General features: G+C 38.4%; 1 protein-coding gene across 1 annotated transcript; it reads left to right on the top strand.

Moving 5' to 3' along the window:
- Positions 1-129: 129 nt before the first annotated feature.
- LOC117553348 (interferon-induced, double-stranded RNA-activated protein kinase-like) lies at positions 130-17,444 on the top strand. The gene is made up of 14 exons (XM_034227233.1): positions 130-1,542; positions 4,049-4,181; positions 4,466-4,599; positions 4,695-4,818; positions 12,740-12,789; positions 12,873-12,948; positions 13,390-13,421; positions 14,145-14,264; positions 14,387-14,512; positions 14,592-14,796; positions 15,251-15,388; positions 15,834-15,935; positions 16,115-16,177; positions 17,234-17,444. Exons 1-14 carry the CDS (start codon positions 1,433-1,435, stop codon positions 17,369-17,371), a joined length of 1,551 nt encoding a protein of 516 aa, XP_034083124.1. The 5' UTR covers positions 130-1,432; the 3' UTR covers positions 17,372-17,444.
- Positions 17,445-19,170: the final 1,726 nt, after the last annotated feature.

Genomic DNA, 19,170 nt, shown 5'->3' on the forward strand with positions numbered 1-19,170 from the left:
AATTTGGGGTCTGATGACCATTCTTTGTGTTTCTTGGCCCAAACAATTCTCTTCTTCTTGTTCATCCTCAGTAGTGGCTTCTTTGCAGCAATTGGACCATGACGGCCTGTTTCACGCAGTCTCCTCTGAACAGTGGATGTTGAGATTTGTCTTCTACTTGAGCTCTGGAAAGAATGTAATGTAATGTAATCTGAGGTGGTTTCTGAGGCTGGTAACTCTGATGTATTTATCCTCTGCAACAGTGGTAACTCTTGCTCTTCCTTTCCCGGGGGGGTCATGAGAGCCAGTTTCATATAGTGTTCGATGGTTTTTGCGACAGCAAAGTTCAAAGTTCTTGAAATGTTACAGATTGACTGACCTTAATTTCTAGGAGGGTAATGATGAACGGTCGTTTCTCTTGACTGAGTTGAGTGGTCTTGCCATATTATGGATTACAACAGTAGTCAAATAGGGCTCTCCACTGTGCACTAACCCAACCTCTGCACAACACAACTGATGGTCTCAAGCACATTAAGAAGGCAAGTAATTCCACAAATTGACTCTTGACAAGGCACACGTGTTAATTGAAAACCATTCCAGGTGACAACCTCATGAAGCTGACTGAGAGAAGCCAAGAGTTTGCAAAGCTGTCATCAAGGCAAAAGGGGGCTACTTTGAAGAATATCAAATATAAATCATATTCTGGATTGTTTAACACTTTTTTGTTTACTATCACATCTTTCATAGTTTTGATGTCTTCGGTATTAATTAATGTAAAAACGAATTGGTGTGAGAAGGTGTATCTTTTGACTGGTACTGTAAACCTATACAGTAGTATAAAACTACAGGAAAGGGAAAACACCCAAAGCAGAATAGTGCCCCCTTACCTAATATTGTGGGTTTTACAAATGAAATGTGAAATTCAATATTATCATTATTTTAAAAACTAACTCACATATTATTCAAAATGTGTATGTGCTTGTCACTTTCTGTGTCTACTGTTTACATTTTATTAAATGCCGGAGATATAGTAACATGTTTTGTACTGAATATGTAACGTTTAAAAAAATTTAAAAAAGTATTTGGGTAAGAATGGTCATGCATCTACATTGAAATGTACAAGCACACACACTGTACTGTAGTAACATTTTCAATTATTTATGCACTGTCGTAGATAGAATCAAAGAAGATGACTTTTGAAATACAAAGGCAAAATTAAAACGTTTTTGAAAAGGCAGTATATTATTTATCCAGTAGTAGGCGGTAATGCAATGCTCGGATGCCTCTAAAAATCCCAAAAGAAGAAGAAGAAGGAAATGGATGCAGCCAATGGCTAGGTTCGGGAGAAAAGGGCGGAGGTTTAAATCTCTGAGTTCAGGACCATGATAGGCAGTGGTCGTTTGGCAGGAGACTACGTGCATCGGTGATTGTATTGTGCATCAAGGGTTTAAAAATGGGGAAAACGAAAAACTTCGTAGCAAAACTGAAGAAACAAGCACGAAAAGCACGCTGGGAGTTAAAATATGAAGACGTGTGCTCTGAGGAACCTGAGCCCAATAAAAGGTGACTTAAGCTAAAACTGCTATGCTTGCTAGCTTCTTCGAAAGTTCTCGAAGCCACTGGAAGCTTCTGTTATGGAAAGTGTAGCATTTACCCAACATGGTCTTACCAAACCAACTTCAACGTGTTTACATGTAAAGTGTTTACCCTCGATGTAAGGGCATACTTCTGGATGTACTGTCACGTGTAAGAGGTTTTATCCTAGGGGTATGGACTGCGATCAACTCAGCCGTCTCTCGCATTTGCTTGGTCAAATGAGCGGCTCTTCATTTTTGAGTGCGCGATTAATAGCGTATTTACGGTAATCGCCGAGAAGCGGCACTGACAGTAGTACAAGAGTAAACGAATGCATGTTTTTTCTGCTTTATTTGCGATACAAATCATTTTTAACGTAAGTTCTTAAAAAAACTGACACTGTTTGACTCAGTCCTAATTTGACTGCTACCAACAATAAAATGAAGTACTTTTACTGTGTTTTTTTTCTGGGTAATACTCTCTCAAAGTCCCCTCCTGAGAACAAAATCATGCCACTTCTGCTATATTGGATGAGATAAAATGATTTTTTGCAATAAGTTCTACATGAAATTGGTACTGTTGGACTCAGTACTACTTGGACTACTACCACAAGTACAATCAAATACTTTTACAGTGTACTTTTTGAGTAATCACCTGTCAAACTCCCCTCCAGAGTACAATAATGCATGTTTTCTGCAATCTTTGATGAAAGATACAATTATTTTTTGCTATAAGTTCTCAATAAAATTGGTACTGTTGGACTCAGAACTACTTGGAATACTACCACAAGTACAATTAAGTACTTTTACTGTGTACTTTTTGAGTAATACTCTGTCAAACTCCCCTCCCGAGTACACTAATTCATGTATTTGCTATATTTGATTAGGGATAACATGATTTTTAGCCATAAGTTCTTAAAACAATTGGTACTGATGGACTCAGTACTTGTTAGACTACTACCACAAATAGAATTAAGTACTTTTACTGTGTACTTTTTGAGTAATACTCGTTTAAACTCCTTAGTACACAAATTAATGTATTCTGATATCTTTGATGAGAGATAAAATGATTTCTTGCAATAAGTTCTACATGAAATTGATACTGTTGGACTCAGTACTACTTGGACTACTACCACAAGTACAATCAAGTACTTTTACTGTGTACCTTTTGAGTAATCCTTTGTCAAACTCCACCCATGAGTACAATAATGCATGTTTTCTGCTATCTTTGATGATCTTTGATACAATTATTTTTCGCAATAAGTTCTTAGTGAAATTGATACTGTTGGACTCAGTACCAATCAAAGATGGCAGAAAACATGCATTATTGTACTCGTGGGGAGTTTGACAGGGGATTACTCAACAAGTACGCTGTAAAAACACTTAATTGAATTTGTGGTAGTAGTCTAACAAGTACTGAGTCCAACAGTATACATTTTATTAAGAATGTATGGTAAAACGTATTTTTATTGAAAAATATAGCTCAAAAACATGCATTCTTTTATTCGTGTACAGCTTCTCGGCGATTACCGTAAATACGCTATTAATCGCGCACTCAAACATGAAGAGGTGCTCATTTGACCAAGCAAATGCGAGAGACGGCTGAGTTGACCGCAGTGGGTATGGGCATGCCACTGATGCCAGTGACACTAAAAGACTCAAATTATATCCAGACTATAAGTACATGTGATGAATAAAGATGTACAAGCTAGAACTAAAAAATATATCTGAACTAAATATAACACTGAACAACACAGCTATCATAGGAAATAAAGGGGATGACTGGTCTAACAAATATTACACTATATGAAAAGCAGTAGAGTTGAAACAATGAGAAGTGTGCAAATCAGAATCAAGTTTATTGCCAGGTACGTTTACACATACAAGGAATTTGCTTTGGTGTCTGGTGTTGCAAACAAAACAGAGTGCACCACAGCCTTATACATCCAAGACCACAACACTGAGGCAGTCATCATGTCAAAGCATTCACTTACATTAGACCTACCTTGGGTCTATGTGCAGATATGATCCAATCTCTCCATATTTCAGTTAGACATGACGAATGGAACAACTTGTAATACAACAACATTGCATTAAACATTTATTTTGTTTTAAAACCAACATTTGTTATTGTTTTTATTCTCATACTACAATGAAAATAAACTGCACCCTTGGGTTTCTTGAGACATATGGACAAGCCAAAAAGATGCAACTTATAGGCTATGTTGATATAAATAATGAAAGGATCACTACTACTTTCTAGTATATTTGTATATTTTCATATATTTGTATTTGTAATCTATCTATCAACCTGTTACGGCCCCCGTTATTTAAATTAAATAATCTATGATGAAAACATAGCATAAGCATTGAATAAAATCATCATATATATATATAAACACACACACATTGCTAATTAATCGTGTATTTTTTATTGTGCAACACTGTCACAAGGCATCTTGACTATAACTATATGTTTTACCACTCTTCATTAGATTCTTCACGAGGGCTGTGGTCAATGGTCAATCCTTTTCCATTTGTGTGGGAAATAACCCAATGGAAGCCAAGCAGAATGTAGCTAAAAGTGCCCTGAGAGGTTTGAGAGAGAAGGAGAATCCCAAATCAGTGGTAGGATGCTTGTTTGTCAAATTTTTTTTTTTAAATGGTCTGCGCATAAGATAATTTTCGCATGAACATACTTTTGATTAATTACTTTCTAATCTTACATTTTTTTCATGAGATAGTAGTTATTATTGATGTATGTTAATGGCAGTATTTTCTTGTGTACGTTATTTGTTTTTGTTCTTCTGTCCATCATCTTGCATTTATTGTCCGGATGTGCCTACTTTGTTAATATTGTTTGCGAAATGTAGCTCTTTGGATTTATTATTCTTTTCTTTCCTGACTTTCAGACAGAAAAAGCTGCAAAAGTTCCTCAGAAAACGGCCACTAAAGTTTTAGGCGTGCTAAATGAAAATGTTCCGAAGGACAGGGTGAATAGAAAAGCTGGGCAATCAACCAGACGGGAACCACATGATGCTCCCCAGTAAGTCTCCACATCTCCACATGGCACCCAAACATAATTTGTGGCTGTTAATTCAAAATCTTAAAATGCATCAAATCCTGTTTGTGTAACAATAGATGCTCTAGCTTTGTGGTTGGTGATAAGGAGCATCCAGCTGTTCCTGGAAAACCAATGAAGGAAGCTAAGGAGGAAGCAGCCAAGTTGGAAAGATATGCAACCTTTTTCAGTAGAACTACAGAGGTAAGTTATACACATGCACACTAGGTCTCCTCAATCAATTAAAGCACTTTAAAATGCATAAGTCTAGGTCATTAATAATTTAAATTGGATTATGATATTCAAAGGATCTAGGTGGCTCTTACAAAATAAAACTACTGAATTCTACTTATAAAATGTCAAGATTTGATTTTTAGATGTAGTTATCAGGCTAAAAAAAAGTGCTCCTTGGCTGACCTTGGGCCTCACTTATGAAACTGTGTAGGGTCGCATTCACACTGCTTCTTTACCAGACGCAAGATGGTTACATTGTTTTATTTTTGTAAAGGTTTGGTATGCGTTCACACAGGCAAACCTCAAACGTACTTTAAACTATCAACAAAGTCATGTGCACGGAAATGCTGTTCAACAATTGGTCAGACATTAAGGGGGTAAAAATGCAAATCCCTGCAATTTCTACCGTAGCCTCCGCCATGGAGCATTTGCAGTTTATTTCCATGCTGCTGTTGGAGAGCATATCAACAGACTTTAGCGGACGGCGCATATGATTATATAATCAGATAACGTGCGTATAATGAAACGTTCTGCAGTGAGGAGGATGTTTCACCGACAACAGGTGGCTCTGATGAGATTGTACAGCGGCATTTTTGCTGTTCACAGGGGACCGGAGAGGTAAGCAGTCACAAAAGCAAATAGAGCCTAGCTTATGTTTATAGTTGTTTATAGTTTATAGTTGTATCCGAGAATTAATGAATGATTTCAGAACCAATGAAAGCGTGACCCTATAGGCTACTGTATGTTACACACAGTAGCTCCAAGTTTGTCCCCAGCCGCTCATTTTGTCAGCCATAACTTGCTAACTTCTCCTCCAGTAACCAGAACAGGAGATTACGCGTAAATACTACGCTTCCTATGTTTTGGTGCGGACTGCGTTCACACCAGCGATGAACCGCTCCAAAGTTCACTATCAAGCGGCCCAAGACCACCTCTTTTGGGCGGACCAGAGTCCGGATGTTTGGTTCTCATCAGAGGTCTCGGACTGCGTTCACACCGACCCAAACGAACCACACTAAGGGGTTAATTTTGTATTCGATTCAACTGTACTAAACAAGACTGGTGTGAACGCGACCTAGGATTCAAGTCGAAGGATTGCGAATGAACGAAACTCAAGTGGTTTCGCACAAAAGATTATCTACGCATGCAATTATTCAACCCAGTCTCACGGCATTTTGTGTTATAGTCACAACATTTCATCTATTGATTCGTGTTCACCAACACAATTTTCCCCTTTTTTCATGTCACACAGAACGATTTTAAAAGCAATGTATTTCTATTGGTAGTGTGTTTCGTGCCTGCAACACGTCTTTTTGTCCGGTCGGGTCTTGGAAGACCGGAAGCTGTGGGGTTCATAAAAACATGTTCTTTATATATACAGTCTATGGTTCTTACTCAATATCAAGCCACGATTATTGTTTTGAATTTTAAATCTTATAATGTCTGACTTTTTTTGCCATCAGTGAGGAAAATAAATGGGGCTCAGAGCCTCAAAATACTGAAATCTGTATTTTTGAAAATCTTTTTTTCCTTCTAATTTGTTATTTAAGCAATAGCTCACGACAGGCCGTGGTATATGCTCATTATATCACAGCTAAGGGGCGTGGTTCGACCCCCTTAGCTAAAATAGTCCCTCCGTTGCCTTCTGCACGAAACATAGTGCGAGGTGGTTGCTATGCAACAACACTAACAGCTAGCGAACATATTAGACAGAGAGCGTTGATCCATTATTTGGCTATTTATTTACATTCATTTGTATGTTGCCGTTTATTGTGCAGCCACTGAAAAACTGTCCAGCATCAGTAGCATGGCTTACGTGGTTACTTGTATAGGTTGAGGTTGTTCTAGGCTGTTGCTTGGCGTGGTGAGAATATTGCTCCACTTTCTCCGGTCCCCGAGATTCGGCTTCCAATAGCTCTGGAGAGCTTTCGCACCTGTGGCCACTAACGGTCATCATTTCTCTGCTTTGTTTCAAAACCCGCATCAGAAAGCTTTTGAATGGTGGTACTTTTCCAGTTGGTCTACCTGCTCTTCACGTAGCTCTGCATGTCGTCGTTTAGGTGCTTTTTTTTTTCTGGAGATAGGCACTCCTCAATCCACTCCTCCATAGTAAGACCCCCCCGGAGGTCGAAGTTAATCTTAAATGTTTCCATTTTATGCTTTGTAACAGAGGCGGATTTCGGATTGTAGGAGATCCGGGGCTTAGCCCAGGAGTCGTTGGGTTGGGGGGGGGGGGGGTACAGTGCTATTTTTTACAAGTGGGGGGTGGGCCGAACATCCTTTAGGGGGGTCGTCGCCTCCTCTTGGGGGTCCGGTCCGGGGGCATGCTCCCCCGGGAAGATTTTTTTTTAAATATTGAAGTTGAAAGCATCAATCTGGTGCACTTTGAGAGCAACATTAACCCTACCTTAATAACACCTTAAAGCGGACAAAAGGCACTGGAGAACACTCATTAACACCCTTTAATGAAGCAAACTAATGCCTTAACTCACTCAAATAGTCGTTTACTTATTAAGGTGAAACGAATGTGCGTAGAGTTTTAAAGGATGCGGATAGTCTCACCTTGATTCTAGCGCATTGCTTATCGTTTTATAGATCTATTCTCATCCACCCTCTTTGTTTGTGACGTAAAGAGTGTAACGGCCCGTCCACACAGCGGCGTGCGTTGACGCTTGCCGGCGGGCGTGTCTGACACTCGACCAACAACCAATCACATGAATCTCCCGCCCCTGACACACAAGCAGCGGTTTGATTGGCTAGAGCTTGTACTGGCATATGATTCGATTGGCTGACGCTTCTGCCGAGGCGTCAAAAGTTGAGCATTGCTCAACTTTTGCAGCGAGCCACGCCAGCAACGCTCCGCGTCGCTTCCCACGATGCAGTTCGGCTAAAAGTGACGTCACCCCATTCAAAGTGAATGGGCAGAAGCGTTGGAAGCTTCAACGCACGCCGCTGTGTGGACGGGCCGTAAGAGTCACGTTTCTGAATCGGACACTCTGAGTGGATGCAGTCACAGCCAATCGGAGTCTGATTCAGAGGGTTGCCTGTCAGTTCTGTTGTTATGTGTACTGAAACGAGAGCCGGTATAATTCCACGCGTGAAAACAAAATAAAAATGGTATTGTCTTAAAAGTAGACTGAGTTATGAAGGGTTAACGTTACATCTTAGAATAATTTTTAGTCATGTTCTGTATACATACTAACATATAAGGGTATACTTAGTGTGGTTACTCCATGTTTACTAGCTATAACATTAACGTTACATCACTCTTTTTCACTTCTTACTCAGTCAGCCAGAGTGCATATATCACCATTAGATTAACAAACCTGAAACATCATCCATTTCTTGACTGCTGGTGATGACATTGTTGTCAGCTGCTGATACTGCTGCTGCTGATACTGCTGCAGCTTGTGGCCTGCTTCGATGACAATAACTTTCTAATATCCATAACTGTATATGCTATTAGCTTAAAACTCGTCAGGCACTAGGAAGGATCACTTCTTCTTCAGGGCAGGCTACGCAGTACGCAGGCTAATGTCCCACAGTGGCTGCCTCTCTGGTGCACTCCGGTACTGCACATTACTCCCGAGACGTTTTTTTTTTTTTTTAAAAAAAAAAAAAAATTTTAATTTTTTTTAAGTGAAACATCCGGGGCTTTTCAGAAAACATCCGGGGCTTGAGCCCAAGTAGCCACCCCCTAGCGCCGCCACTGCTTTGTAAGTTTGTTTCGTAACGGAAGAAATGTAAATATATTTATAAAACTGAAAAGTCAAATCAAGCAATCTGATTGGCCGATAGTGTTTTTGCAGACCTCTTTGATTACAGATTTGAATACATCGTTGCTTGCTTTAAAAGTAGCACAATTCATTATGTCAAACCTTGGAAAGTATCTAGATATCCCTGCCCTAATGCCAAAGGAACTGCACACTGAATATGTTTTGCCGTTTGATGTCTATGTCTGGACCGCTGCGTAAAAAGGAGGGTTTCTGCCCCGTTACTTCTCCGCTGCTTTCGTGTTCCAGTTTGCTTTTCAGCCCATATACTGTTTTTCTCAGACGCGGAGGGATACTGACTTGTTGTGAAAAGTAACTTACAATTCTACCCGTGGTATACGCTCAGTATATCACGGCTAAGAACCAATCAGATTGCTCGATTTGACTTGTCCGTTTTATAATCTTTTCTAAATAACACACTGTTATTTACTCAACAATAACACACAATTATCCTTGTTTTTATTTATTTGTTTAATTCTATAATCTCTGGCTTTTTTGGCGTCCGTCAGGAACTGAATTTCAAAATAAAATAACCGGAAACAGATACACAGCCACTGAACTGATTACCCAAGATCTTCAGCTATGGTTTAAGCTCGCTGATTGGATTGTTTAGCCGCAATGTACGTTGTGATATGGTGTTTATGCGATATGAAATCAAAAGAGCATTTAAAAAAAAAAAGAAAATAATACTTTATTCCGAGTGTGCTTGCTTTTCTCTTTGAAAGTCATCACATAACGGCATTGTAATACACGGTTCGGCTGCATTAAATATTACACACCTGCCGTAGTTCTTTATTTATAGACCCTTGATGAGAAGACTTCTAGAAAAACTGGAAGAACTGCCACGGAAACTGAATACGTGACGTGGATCATAAATATATCAGCAATTAAATTACATTTCAATAGCTTACCATTAAATGAATGATATACCTCTGTGGTGTTTTACAAATCATAGGGCTATATTAATGTGTAGAAGTAAAACATGTGAAATAATATAGCAATATGCTGTAAAATTACACATTGTCGAGACGAAAGTCAATATGTAATAATATCTGTGAAAAACGGACTGAGAAATAATTGTGTTTTCGTTTAGAGTATTATTATTATTATTATTATTATTATTATTATTATTATTATTATTATTATTATTATTATTGTATTGTTCAATTCCAAGAGAGGGTATTCGTTTTATTTTGGACCAAGGCTACCTTTCATAAGTGAGCTGTATTGAAAAAATATGAATGCCGCTTCCAGTAACACAGCAACATAAGGGGCGTAGTTTGTGATGGCCGGTCTCTTGTTCTCAAAGCCACGGAGGGAGAACCAGGCGACAGTGTGTGTGAGGCTCCGGAGACGCCGTTGGTATGTTTCTCTGGTGTTTATTGTGGTTTATGTACAAGATCTGTTGCCTCACTTTGCGAGAGTGCTGTTGCGCAATCAACTGCTTTTTACGCAGCGCGGTCTGCCTGTGCTCCGTTTGTTTGCTGTGTAATTTAGACAGCGCAGGTGTTCAGATGAGGTTTTCTCTGGTGCTTGTCTCCAAGGAGAGATAAACACTCTTATTAATTCATTTAAGTTAATGATGTGGTTTTAAAATAAGAAGTTATCCTTTTAATTAAAACATGGTTTGTGTTGCTATTATTATTGAGAATGCAGTGAGGCCTGCAAAATCTTTGTAATTTGTGTTTGCATGTGAGCTAACATTTGTTTGTACGTTGTGTTTTGAAGGTTTTCAACCTGATGAATTCTTGGAGCTGTCTTAAATAAATAAAGACAAAAAGAACAAAATTCGAGTTGTCCAAGCGTCCTCTGTTGCCCTCCCGCCTCTCAAGTCAGGCTAAATCACTGATACAGGCCAAAACCCTAAAGGACTTGACACACATCTTGAGATGTTATACATACATAAGTGTCCTACACTAATAATACAAAGTTATTATGGCTGTGTGTACCTTGTGTGCACCGCCTAGTGGTTAAAGCACGTTATTGAGTTATTGTTTTAATGTGTTATATTTGATGAAAAAAATATTAAGAGTACATACTTTCATAGGGGGAAAGTAGAAGGTCAATGATAGAAATATAGAATATAAATAATCAAGAAGATACTGTAAGTGATCTCTACAATAAAACAGTTTAGTGCAGGGTGTACAAAGATATTAATAGGAGGATGTGCAAAACAGAAAAATGAATTAACCTTAAATTAATAATACTTTAGGTTAAGGTCTTCTTTTAGATAAGAAAAAAGCTTTGGGGGTATCTATCTACAGATCAATATTAAGCCTGACAAAGTACTTCACGTCGAATATATTGCTTTCCTGCAATGTTAACTATGTTGAAGCACTTATTTTAACTGATATTATACATATGAATTATACTCTTATGTATGTAGATAGTATAAGAAATGGGCAGAATATGACAGTTTAATGGTGGAGGTATACACATATTGATAGATGTCTTGTAATGCACTGTTGAGAAACCTGCGACCCAAGTTTTTCATCCATTGCATAACTACACCGTAGTTGTGTATATGATATGTCAATAAACCTTAGAAAATCTTGAAATCTTGAAAGGTATATGCAAAATAGCCATTATATACAGTCTTTAATTAACTATTAGTAGAGAATAACGAGTAATGAATATACTTTATAGGGGTCTGCAGATAAATGTTTAGTCTTCTGGGGGGGGCTGGTCCCGTTCGAATCCAGTTTTGTATAGTCTGCCGTGGTTTCGTTCCATTTCAAAGTGCTGTTTGACGCTCGGCATAACCTTGGCGCACTGCCACTCCAACATCCAATCCCAGAGCTTGAAGATTAATCACGCTAGCTGGGGATTATGGGTAGTGTTGTGTCTTCGGCCATCGTAAACTCCAAAATGTTTTTCGGATTTCATATTGCATTAACACCATATCCCAACGTGCATTGCGGCTAAAACATCCAATCACCGAGCTTAAACCATAGCTGAGGATCTTGGGTAATCAGTTCAGTGGCTGTGTATCGCAATGATGCTCGAAATGTCCCTTATAGGCCTACATCTGTTTCCGGTTATTTTATTTTGAAATTCAGTTCCTGACGGACGCCAAAAAAGCCACAGATTATGGAATTAAACAAATAAATAAAAACAAGGATAATTGTGTGTTATTGTTGAGTAAATAACAGTGTTATTTAGAAAAGAATAACAAATTAGAAGGAAAAAAAGATTTAAAAAATACAGATTTCAGTATTCTGAGGCTCTGAGCGACATTTATATTCCTCACAGACGGCAAAAAAAGTCCGACATTATACAATTTAAAATAAAAACAATAATCGTGGCTTGATTTTGAGTAAGAACATGTTTTTATGAACCCCACAGCTTCCGGTCTTCCAAGACCCGACCGGACAAAAATATGTGTTGCAGGCACGAAACACACTACCAATAGAAATACATTGCTTTTAAAATCGTTCTGTGTGACACGAAAAAAAGGGGAAAATCGTGTGGGTGAACACAAATCAATAGATTAAATGTCGTGACTATAACACGAAATGCCGTGAGACTGGGTTGAATTCTAACATTGGGTTCCCCTTTTAAAAAATCACAATCAACTCAAAATGTGCTACCCATTTGGGCTCCAAACACAACTCCCACGATTGCGCATAAATATCCCCTTTATACATTTGTATTCATACGGCGATCATGGCCTAAAAAGCTAATTTCACATTCTGTGTAATTTGGAAATTCCACAACATAATCACCTTCTGCTGAGAAATGACCAAATATAGAAGCAAAAATGAAGTTGTGTTATTTGATCAAGTTTAAAAGCATTTAACGGAATCTATCAATTTCTGCTGAAAGGACAGATCCCCGCCCCAGCATGTGCTACTGGGATCTGATCATGAGTACAAAGAAACACAGGGCATTTATAAAGGAATCAGGAAACTAAATACACATTACATTTATGAAACCGGACAATGGTCACAGTAGCTCCCTACTGCCTGTCAAATGCTAACGTACACAGGAACAACAGACATGTTACACAAGGGAAGAAACCTCAGATTCACAGCAAAAAGGAGGCCAGCATGACAACTTTAAGAGAAATTATAACTTAAAGAGACTATATGATTAACTGCCTTCCTATTTATTTTTAGATCTCCTCCGGGAATGATGACGTTGCTGCAGCCAGACCACCAACTACACTGTAAATCACTGACTAATGATAACATTTAATTAAATTAATCAAAACACGATACGTTACTAATGTCTCTGTTTGTATTCTCCAAGGGACTCCTGTGATGCAAAATCAAAAAGCGTGCCAATGATTGACTTCACCAATTCATCAAGACCTACCGAGGATGAGGTCAGTCATTTTTTCATCCTTAATCTCTGGAACGGGTTCTGGAAGGGAATATCAATAATATAGTTCTCAGATTATTTTCAGAGAACCTGAGTTGAGTCAAGGCTCCAAAAGGGTTCATATCTGTACAAAGACATGGAATACTGGTAAACTGTAAGAACACCCTTTTTTCTGTAACTAGAAAGAGCTGCCAACTTAACTTGATGTCTTAGACACTCTCCTTTTTATTGAAGGATGTATTATCATGTGGTCCTGGCCCGTTATCGGTGGAAATAATCCCCAAAAAATGAAACACAAAATGTACGTCTTGGGTAATTCTTATCAGTAAGTTAACTTTCTATTTACCCTAGCAAGATGTTAAACAATTTGATACGTCTATGTAAATGCTGCTTTAATTTGACTGGCATCAACATCTATATTTCCTTTTTTTTTTTTTTTTTAAAGGAACAAGATCCTGTTGTGAGGCCCAAAACACGGTAAATCACCTTGAAGGCTGCAGTACATATGGTTTCACAAAATTATAATATTGGTGCTTTTCATTTGATTTATATCTTGTTAGAATCGCAAAAGGTTTCCAAGATGACTAGCAAAGCAGCACTGGGGTATAGTGAACCATTTTAAAGATTAATGAACCGTTTTTTCTATGATCTAAGTTCTAAATTAGAATATCAGGAAGTGAAAACAGGAAACTGTCCCAATGATAAGACATCAACCAAATCAGAAATGTCAAGGTATGGAAAATTCAAACATTAAGGTATAGTTTTGTTTGGCTGTTTTATACAATTAAAGGTAGGGTATGTCATTTATTTCAGAAACACTTTCTGTTATATTCCATGGAATGCTCTTAACATCCCGATAGCAATGAATATATGAAATGCTTTGACAATAAATACATTAAACAAATTTCATCTGTAGAAGCCGTAGCACTGTAAAAAGCACGACCAATCATCTGAGCCGGCCCGGCTAAAATAACTGGATGGCCTACCTGCCTGTCAGCCTTCCATCTGTGCACAAACTTATCTCGTGCCCTCATTGGTCATGTGCGCGTTCGTGTGTGTTGGAGGAGGGCTCTGTAAGGAAGTGGCAGATTTTTTCCGGTTGTGGACTTTCAAATTCTAGCGCACTCGAGCTGGTTTCTCCAAAATTACATACTCCACCTTTAATATACAATAATAAATACTTTTTTTTTCTTTCACTAGGTTTACATCAGACTTTGACTGCATAGAGAATATGGGCGAAGGAACCTATGGTCAAGTTTTTAAGGCAATAGAAAAACTGACTGGGAAGAATCATGCAATAAAAATTGTACAATGTGGAGAGTAAGTCAAACATTATAATTACGTTGCATGTTTTTTATTAGACTTTTGCCAGTGCAATATAACATTTAAAGATGATGTGCAAAACAAGTAAAGTTAAAGTAAAGCTATTTTCTTCTCCTTAGTATTGAAAAAGCTCTGCCAGAGGTGAAGACATTGATAAAACTCCATCACGATAACATTGTGCGATACTTCACCTGTTGGTTGGAGGATTCAGGATACAGTCCAGATGAGAGTGGCAGCTCTACACAGTAAGCGACAATCCGATTTCCAATAAAGATACGTATTTGAGGTATGCACTTCTTCATTTGTCTTCTCTTTCTCCTCCAGGTGTTCTATCAATCCATCGATAAGGTACTTATATATTCAGCTGGAGTTGTGTGATTACACACTCAGAGTGTGGATAGACGAGAAGAATGAGGAGAAATCTCTGCGAGACTCCAAGAGAAGAGAAGAGGCTCTAACTAAGTTTCAGCAAATAGTCAGAGGAGTCGAGTACATTCACTCTAAGATGCTCATCCACAGGGACCTGAAGGTAAGAGAAAGTGGAGGAAAAAAAGTGTATTCCACCACGTCGATCATGAAAACTGCTTGTTCTCAATTAAGACACTTACTTTAGTAAACTGCTATGTCGTATAATGTGAAAACTGCAAACGGCTGCTGTGCCCTCAGAGAAAGTGTAAATTCTCGCTGTCTAGCAATGTTGTCGTTTTTGCAGTGTATTAACCCAATAATATTACTGGTGGCTGCTTTGGGAAGTGTAGAGGTGCATATATAAGATAGTGTAATAAGCCCACATGTGTAACTTTTATGTTTATTATGCTGTGTTGTTGAGGTTGCCCCATCCTGGTTCTCGTAGTGCACTGCATTTTTCCATACTTCTCAGTTTTAACCAATTCATGTATTAAAAAAAGCAAGTGTAAATCCAAAAGTGCGCATATTGAGACACAACATACACGTTTGTTTGTTTATTTATTTCCCGTGTTTAGCCTGCCAACATCATGATTGGGCAAGATGGACAAGTGAAGATCGTAGACTTTGGTATGGTCACATATGACAACGATGCTGAGAACCTGAGGAAGAGATTGATGTACAAAGGAACTCGTTCATACATGGCTCCTGAGCAGGTGAGATGTTCTGTACTGACACATGTCAAAGGGAGAGCTGGGAAGGTTTTACCAAATTTAAAATGTGGGTTATAGCCACAAGAAAAATATGCTGAGAATTTTTATTTTTATTCAAGTGCTGGCATATTAAATGGCAAGTAGTGAAGTCTGTAGTCTGACTCGGTTGATACAACTTTGCAAATTTGATGATGTGGTTGCTTGACAATTAAAACCCCCCCTATCACTAATTTCAGATTTTTCACAAATTTTAAATGTTTTAATCTCAGCCACTTTAATATCTTAAAAATATCAGACTGGTTTCAATAACCATTGGATTAGATTCATGCGTTGACTTTAACACATATATACTTTATACATGTGGATATTAAACATAAACTTACGATATATACTGTACAGCTGCATCTTGCCTTCTTGTCAATATTGTGCTTGTATTGTATCAAAACAGAAACGGCAAAAGACTTATGACCGAAAAGTTGATATCTTTCCTTTGGGGTTGATATACTTTGAACTCCTCTGGAAAATGCCCACGGGTCATGAAAGGGCCGTGGTGAGTTTTCTCCCTACGATTCAAAATTCTGCTAACTGTGTACTTGTCATTGGTAATAATAACCTATTATTTTATGCTGCCAGACATTTTTTTGTTAGAAACTATTTCAGTTCATCAGAGCATGATGGAGCAGATTTGTCAGTTCTGTCATTACAGTAACACGTCCTTTCACTGCACAGGTTCTGACCGACCTCAGAGAGCAGACATTTCCCAAAGAGTTTCAACACAATTTCTACCATGAGGTCTGTTCTTTTTGTACATGTTGTCAATGTACATGCAATTTAGTTGTTTAGTATGTTAACATGCTCTTAACCCTCTTGTGTAACTAGGGACATGTTATGCTTTTAAACTTTTCAATAATTTTAGCTGTGTTAATGCATAGGACATTAGCAAGGCTGTGAGATGTTCTATTTTATGTTGGAAGTTCAACCTTGTCTCTTATAATAAATCTATCTTAAAGTTTAAAAAAACACTCAGACCCTTAAGGAAACAAAAAAACGACTATAATACATTAAAACCAATCTATTTAATTAGCCTTTCAATCTAGAGCCCTGACTTTAAAATTGTAGTTTTTACTATTTTCCACCAATTTAAGCCATGTTCCCATGATTGCCATACGCTGCAAAAATATACAATTTGTTTATTGCACAAAAAATTATATTTACAATCTGCATTTCAAATTAAACTTTGTCTGTTTTCCTGGTGATTTCAATATGTATGAAATACGGCTGAGTGCAGTAATACTGCAGTTTCATAACATTTCTTAATGCCAGTGTTGGAACGTAACCAAGTGCGATTACTCAAGTACTCTACAAAAGTACATTTGGAGGAGCTTGTTTTTTACTTAAGTATTTATATTTTATGCTAATTTATACTTCTACTCCACTACAATTTGGATGCAAATATTGTACTTTTACTCCTACTTTTAATTTACGGCTTTTGCTGCTTTAATTTATCACTGCAGGTCAAGTGACCCAGCAGCACATGAAGTAATTCAAATCAACATTATCTTTATCAAGGATAACATTTAAAATGATGAACCCATTAATTCATTAATCATTATTATACAATAATTTAATAGATATTATTCTGAAATGGGTCATCCTGCATAAGGATTTTTAATTATTGTACTTAAAGTATATTGTGATACCAATACTCTTGTACTTTTACTTGAATTTTGAATGCAGTACCGAGTATGTTAACACTGTAGTAGTGCTAATTTAAATTAAGTAAACATCTTCTTCCACCTCTGCTTGATGCAACAGAGATCTAAGTACCTTTTCTTTTTTTCTTTTTAGTACTTAGTAATAAAGCCAATGCTGTGTGAGAAGCCAGAACAGCGACCTGAAGCAAGTCAGCTCGACGCAGACTTGAAAGAGATCTCCGATAGCTTAGACATTGAAGAAATGCAACGTTGTGGAAGCAGGAGTATCTGATCCTATGATCCTGTTGCCACACTGCCTCCCTAACTTCCAGAATGACACCTCCCCCCCCCCCCCCCCCCCCCCCCCCCCCCCCCCCCCCCTTCTCCACTCTCTGTGTTTTAATATCCTAAAAAATATCCTATTGTGCAAAATCCACTTTGTCATGTCTTTTATACATAAACATGTGTCCCCTCTGTGTAAAGAGATTTGGAAAGTTTCAGGAAAAAAGATTTCCATTTATATAAAAACCTGTCTGAAAATGAGCTGATCAGATTTTGGCAACTTTATGATGTCATAACGATTTTTTGGCTTGTGTAACCATTAGCCAATCACCAACCAAGGTAAATATCTCTCAGAGGGGCGTGGGGAGTGGCACCTTATTTTCATCTAAAGTAAAAGACAGAGAATCAGCATTAAAACAGGGCTGAAACAGAGGGGATTATGGGATGCTACAATGCATGATCTGTTTGGTATTTTGAGCCAAACACTTCAGAGACATGTTTTGTATATATCTGAGACATATAATATATTGATGAAAAACAGTATAATAGGGGACCTTTAAGTCAAATATTGCCGAGATGTTTGACATGATGTTTGTACCTTTTTTGTCTTTTTTATGTACTTTTATTGTTCTTCCCTCCATGCAATTGCTATCACACCTTGTTGGCCCATGGCTATTGCCTTTGGGTGCTTGTATATTCAGGATGTTTTTTTAAATGTAGAGGGGTTTTTTCTAAGCTTACTATAAAATTATAAACCTTATTGTGTTTCCGTTTTTTCCTTTTTAATTACAGTTTCATACATTGTCTACCGCCCCTCCCAAACCAAACCCATCATTCCTCTCTGATTTCTCTGAATTTCTGACCCAGCTCTGTTCTTTCTCCACCTCAGTCCTCCTACTTGGTGATTTCAACATCCACATGGACTCCACTGACTCTACAATAACTACAGACTTCACGGACATGCTTAACTGCTTCAACCTCATTCAACATGTCAACTTTCCGACCCATAACCGTGGCCACATTCTGGATCTTGTTTGCTCGACTGGACTAAACCTTCACTATCTGTCTGGCTCAGACCTCTTCCTCTCCAACCACTTAGCCATCACCATGACCATCAACATTCCCACCCCACCACCAAAGCAAAAACGCAAAATCAACTTCCGTAAATTAAGCTGTGTTTCAGCTACCTCTCTGAAAAAATATCCACCACTCCCTTTGTGGACCTCCATAGCCCCTCTGATCTCACTGACTACTACAACAAAATTCTGTCCTCCTGCCTTGACCAACTTGCACCCATAAAAACCAAAACAGTTTCCTTCACCCACTCTGCTCCCTGGTTCACCCCTAAACTCCGTCTGATGAAAACCCGTGCACGGAAACTTGAAAGACTATAAAGATGCCCTCTCCCATGCCCGCACCACCTACTACTCTCAGTTAATCCACTCTGGCTCCGCAAACCCCAAAACACTCTTCTCCACAATAAACAAACTCCTCAGCCCCCTAGACACGACCACTCAGTCATTCACAGTAGACAAATGCAGCTCTTTTCTCACATTTTTTCAAAGCAAAATAGACAACATTTACAGCAGCTTAACCACTACCACACCAGTTCTCCCTCAAGCCACTTGCCCCCCCTTATCCTGCCAACCCCTGTCCCAGTTCTCCCCTGTCTCCCCTACTGACCTCTCTGATCTCCTCACAGGAATGAAAACTGCCACCTGCACCCTTGACCCCATTCCCTCCAGCTTTGTTAAGGCCTGCCTTCCTACTCTCTTCACTCATCACTACAGCAATCAACTCCTCCCTGTC

The sequence above is a fragment of the Gymnodraco acuticeps genome, unplaced genomic scaffold, assembly GCF_902827175.1.
Source record: "Gymnodraco acuticeps unplaced genomic scaffold, fGymAcu1.1, whole genome shotgun sequence".
In the NCBI taxonomy this organism is placed as follows: Eukaryota; Metazoa; Chordata; class Actinopteri; order Perciformes; family Bathydraconidae; genus Gymnodraco; species Gymnodraco acuticeps.

Bases quoted from the DNA above. Each gene is read 5' to 3' on its own strand.
- LOC117553348 (XM_034227233.1), top strand. From the start codon at position 1,433: ATGGGGAAAACGAAAAACTTCGTAGCAAAACTGAAGAAACAAGCACGA. The intron at 4,182-4,465 runs GTAGGATGCTTG...CCTGACTTTCAG, and splicing joins AGGAGAATCCCAAATCAGTG to ACAGAAAAAGCTGCAAAAGT. The intron at 15,389-15,833 runs GTGAGATGTTCT...GTATCAAAACAG, and splicing joins CATACATGGCTCCTGAGCAG to AAACGGCAAAAGACTTATGA.